At 45.9% G+C, this 4,885-nt stretch overlaps 1 protein-coding gene across 3 annotated transcripts; it reads left to right on the top strand.

The window, feature by feature from the left end:
- Positions 1-256: 256 nt before the first annotated feature.
- Positions 257-4,386, top strand: POLE3 (DNA polymerase epsilon 3, accessory subunit). 3 transcript variants are annotated; one of them, XM_026059761.1, is made up of 6 exons: positions 257-585; positions 953-1,038; positions 1,813-1,931; positions 2,426-2,574; positions 3,416-3,484; positions 4,067-4,386. In XM_026059761.1, the coding sequence occupies exons 1-5, from the start codon at positions 571-573 to the stop codon at positions 3,440-3,442; spliced, it is 396 nt and encodes a 131-aa protein (XP_025915546.1). In that variant the 5' UTR covers positions 257-570; the 3' UTR covers positions 3,443-3,484; positions 4,067-4,386. The 3 variants fall into 3 exon arrangements, with proteins under 3 accessions (XP_025915546.1, XP_025915547.1, XP_025915545.1); XM_026059762.1 differs by having other exon boundaries at positions 258-585; positions 4,155-4,386; XM_026059760.1 differs by having other exon boundaries at positions 258-585; positions 3,416-4,386.
- The last annotated feature ends 499 nt before the right edge of the window (positions 4,387-4,885 follow it).

Here is a 4,885-nt window from a genome sequence, read left to right as displayed (position 1 = left end):
GGGATCGGCGGCGGGGCCCTGGCGCCGGGGCGGCGCTTCTGGGCGAGCCCCGGGGGGCTGCGGCTCGTCCACTAGCTCGGGGCCCGCTGCCCCGGGGCGAAGGCAGTGCCGGTTACCGGGTCACCGGGCCGCGTCCCCTCGGCGGTCGTGGCGGTGGGGGAGCCACAGCTCAGCGGTGGAGTCGGCCGTCAGCGGCCCCCAGCGAGCGAGGGAGAGGGGGTGGGTGCCGACAGACAAACTCCCCCAAAACAGCCCCCGCAGCAYTTTCTTTATTCCACGTCTTTGCTGCCAGCTCGAGTTCCCCAAATGTGCCCAAGCGCCAGGAATAGCTCGTCCCAGGAGAGCGGTGGGTGCAGCCCCGCGTGCTGTCRCGCATATTGTGCACCTCTGAGGAAAAGCTCTGCCCTCAGCCCAGTTTTCCAGGTGCYAGGAGTAACAATCCAGGCTTTGAAATCCTACAGTAATGTTCAGAGGCAGGAGTGATGAGGCAGTGAGAACGCCTCTTCCTGAACCGGCTCCCAGAACAAAATCAGAGCAGAAACATGAGTTTTTAAGTGCAATTTCTTGTCTATGCTGAAGACTGGAGTAAGTCCTAGTAACTAAGTTAATGATATGATGGTCTTAAGCCATGARGCATCAATGAATGAATTCAGATATTGCTGGGTGACTGTTCTGTATCAAGAATTTGATAGTAATCAGATGAATCGTCACCAAGATGCTGGCCAGACCCACTGCTGATGCAGAATTTACTTTCCTTCTATGTAGCTTAGAGAACGCAGTAAGATCGTTAACTTTCAACTAGCATCAAACTTTCTGTAATAGCATCTGAAACAAACAAATAGTTTCTAGTCATGCTGAACWCTCTGAATGCTTTAGCTGAGCTGACACGTGAATTATGCAAGTCTGGAGTCATTTATAGCAGCTACTGATAAAACTTAAATTTGCTTTTCAGCTTCCTGATGGCGTAAATATTTCTAAAGAAGCTCGGAGCGCAATATCTCGAGCGGCAAGTGTGTTTGTGCTCTATGCAACATCATGGTAAGAAATGGTTGGATCAGATCACCRGTGCAGTTCATTTATAACTAGCCTCTTTGCTGGCTCTCCTGGAGATGATTTTTTTCAGTGCTCCAGTGAAATATTGACTGTTTATATAAATAAAACAATCTTCAGCATAGCCCAATCCATCAAATTGCAGCAGTGAGGGAAGACAGCTAGGACTCTCTAGATGAGGGTGTCAGCCTACACCATGAGGAATAAGAACGGCTCCCGCACTGCCATCTGGCCTTGGAGCACGGCCAGATTTTTCCAGGCAAATGCGAAAGCCCTTTGCTCATTTTCCAGGCTCACCATGTAGCTGAATTAGCACAAACCTGARATAACCTTAGTCTGCCTTGGAGCTGATCCCAGAGGATACAGTAACCTCTTTTGGGTGGCTGGGAATATGGCCATGTGTGTTTGCTCGGAATATGCTGTGCAGACAGTCCCTTCTCGGGTATTAAGTACTCACCCAGATTATGGAATTACCATCTTATAGCCAATGATCAAACTTCTCTCCTTCTCCCGGTTACTTGTAGGAAAGGTCCATACAAACAGAAAACTATCAATGTGGGGAAGCAATGCAACTAGATGAAAACATGAACAGCCAGTATAAACAAGAAAATATCTTTATTATAGTAAGTCAGCTATAGTATGTGATAAGAACAACTGAATGTTTAGGAGCTCACTTTTTTGGGGGGGGAAGTTGTTTGTGACCTTAAGAAGCAAGAATAAATTGATAGTTATCARTTATCTCTGTTCTTGTTTTTTGACTAGTGCAAATAACTTTGCAATGAAGGGGAAGAGGAAAACACTGAATGCTGGTGATGTTCTCTCTGCCATGGAGGAAATGGAGTTTCAGCGATTTGTAGCCCCTTTAAAAGAATCACTGGAAGGTACTGGTCTCAGTTCATGTCGAAGGAGTCTAAGTAGCACCAAGTCCTGTTTTTCTAGAAGGTTCAACAAGCAACACTTATTTCCCTGTCTTGTTTCTCTTTTCTTTGCCCAGCATCCTACACTGCAGTTTGCCTGGGGAATAAATAATGTGCACCTTAACAGGACTGGGATAACATTATTTCACAACTGATGAGGATTGGGAAAGTCTCATCTGATATCACTCCCCTATTATGTTTGTCTAAGGAAAGTCTTAGGTGCTGCCTGTAAATGTGAACTCCTGCGGCCTTTTCAGCATAGTTCTGCTGAACAGCACTTAACCTGATTTCCTATGGAGCTGGTCAGCACAGCTCAAATAATAGGGTGAGTCGCTGCTCCGAGTTCGCTGCTCCCGTTGTAACCCTGGAGAGCAAGTGGGCGTTGGACTTCAGCCGCTCTACTCTTCATGCAGTGCACAGGCTGACCTGCGCTTTTTCAGTGTTCTCTTTTGTTTTAGTTTACAGACGTGAACAGAAAGGAAAGAAAGAAGCAAGAAAAGATAAAGACAAGAAGGCAGACTCAGAAGAGCAAGATAAGAGCCGAGAGGAAGAGAATGATGACGATGATGAAAGAATGGAGGAAGAAGAGCAAAATGAGGAGGAAGARGTGGACAACTGAGCTTTCTGATGAGACGTGTGCGGGAGTTGGGCTCTGTTCATAGGGAGATAAATGCTGTAAATCAGTCTTGCTGTGTCCCCTCTTGGTTTCCAGTAGAGCTTTGTACTGTTCCTCTGGGGCCCATCCCTTTTTGGCTTTAACTTGTATATAAAGGACTTCTACTACAGCTTTTCTAGTGGAAGGACCRCCTCCTCCCTGTGCACAGGGAACTTGGCACTCTCTCCAGATTCTGACCAAACAGTAATGACTGGGTAAAAAGACTGTGCTTTTTATGCTGGGTTGGCTCTGAAGTACAGGAAAAAGAAATGTCAGATTCTCAGTRTGGAAACTGGTCAGGAGAACATGAGGGAACTGTTGAATAAGCTTGTTAAACCAAGTCAGAGGCTGAATTGAATAGGTTGTAGCTTTGGGGTTTAGAAACTACATGATGATAAGAGAGAGACCTTCACATCTCAGAAGCTGAACGTTTAAGGATTTTATCTAAGTGACTTCATTTTCCCTTCATTTTCTTGCATTCTGGCTGTGCCATCTCTTTGTGCTGTGACACTGATAATGTGTTTTACAACCTTACCAGTTGTATGCAGTGATACAGTGCAACTGCACAGGGACCAGTGGTCCACTGAGCTGACTTTCTACCCGGAATCAGTCCAAATCAARAGAACTTCACTGCAATTATAAACTAAATACCCAAAGTGCTTGTTTTATGTCTTTTAAAGCCCCTGGGAGACCAAGAGCCATTTTATTAAAAATATGAAGCAAAACTAAGAGCGAAGATGTGTTACGTATCAGCAGTGRTGCAGTGTTGTATCAAGCGGTACATTTGTTACAGGTCAGCAGTGGGCGCTGGTGGAGCTGATGGTCTCACCACATTTCGAGTTGCAGTTCCTTCTGCAGACAGGTTGGTGACTGCAGCAAATTTACACGTGGTATTAGAATAGATTGGTTGGGTTTTCCTGTGGGTTTTTATTTTTTCAGATTGGAATGGGCTAACTACATGGAACAAAGGTCCTCCATTAGCCTTTTAATACAAGCTATCCAGAGCTCATCAAAAAATACAGTCTACCTCCCAGTGTGATGGGCTCTAGGAGTGCAGTGAGGACAGGGTATTCCTACGTAGGAAGGCCAGCCTCCAGCCTGTGGTTTTTGCATGACTCCCCCCAAGAAAGATGGGTTCAAGCAAGCTGTTTGTATTTCTAGCATTCCTGTAGTTTTGTTCTTTCATACTTGAATTCTTAGTTTTGATACCTTTCCTTTCTCTTCTGTGAGAATCTATTTTACTAAGCCCCTTTTAGGAAAAAAAAAAAAAAGTTTTATCATTTGACTGCTCATTTAAAGGCTTAATAAACCTAATAACTGGACTTAAATGAGCTCTGCTGAAGGAAACCTGAGGAAAATTTTAGGTACATTTAAGTAAACTCAAAAGTTTGCTGATGCGCAGTTTAAAAGTGAGCAGTTGTGTGGAGTGGTACATTCTTTTCAGTGTTTCTTCTGAAAAACTGATGCAAAGCTTCCCACAAGAGCTACCCTGCCTTTACATTTTCATGGCATGATGTTTTTCCATCATGCAGAAGCCCAGCTCATGAAAAGAACTGGATCAAAAGAGACTTTCTGCCGTCTAGCTTCTGCTGCCATGCAGTCAATAACGACAGAAAAGACTGAAATGTTGACAGTGTCTCCCCAAGGTCTCCAAGTACGAAAAAGGCCTTCTCTCTTTTTTTTTCATCYTCTTATAGTACAAATCTGGGGTGTATCTTCTGGAAGGGAACAATATTTAAATAAAAGCCAGATTCTTCACAGAAATGGAGTCAGTTATTTCTGTTTTTTAATTAAAAAAAAAAAAAAAAAGCAAAGCCATTTGCCATTGCATAAGCACACATCTGAGCATGTAGCAAAGGCTGAAGCAAACTCTGTATAAAACTAGCTACGGAGTAGATAGCGAAGGACAGTAGTGTCTGCCCGGGTTACTGCAATCTGGCGTCCGTGAGAGGAGCAAGGGAAGCGCTGAGACTAAATAACTGGAAGGTTTCCCGTTATCGAGGCAGTGAAGCTCTGGCGCTGCCGCCTGCGGGGCTGTATCGCTGGCAGCGGCAGCCGTGGCCTTGGGGTCACCCTCGTACCCCGTCGGACGCCCTGGCCGGGGGGAGGGAGAGGGGAGAGGCGCCAGGAGAAGGGCGCTATGGCGTGGGAGCAGCAGGCGGCTTCCTGCAGTGACCTCGAGCAGTGTCTCCTGGGAGCGGATGAAGCAGAGTAAAAAGCGTGACCCCCAGCACAGCCCTGCGCCCCCCCCCATTGCCCCCCA

The sequence above is a fragment of the Apteryx rowi genome, unplaced genomic scaffold (assembly GCF_003343035.1).
Source record: "Apteryx rowi isolate R43461 unplaced genomic scaffold, aptRow1 scaffold_16, whole genome shotgun sequence".
Taxonomy (NCBI): domain Eukaryota; kingdom Metazoa; phylum Chordata; class Aves; order Apterygiformes; family Apterygidae; genus Apteryx; species Apteryx rowi.
Note: the sequence above shows the minus strand (reverse complement) of the source record. Positions and strands in the feature narration are given on the sequence as shown.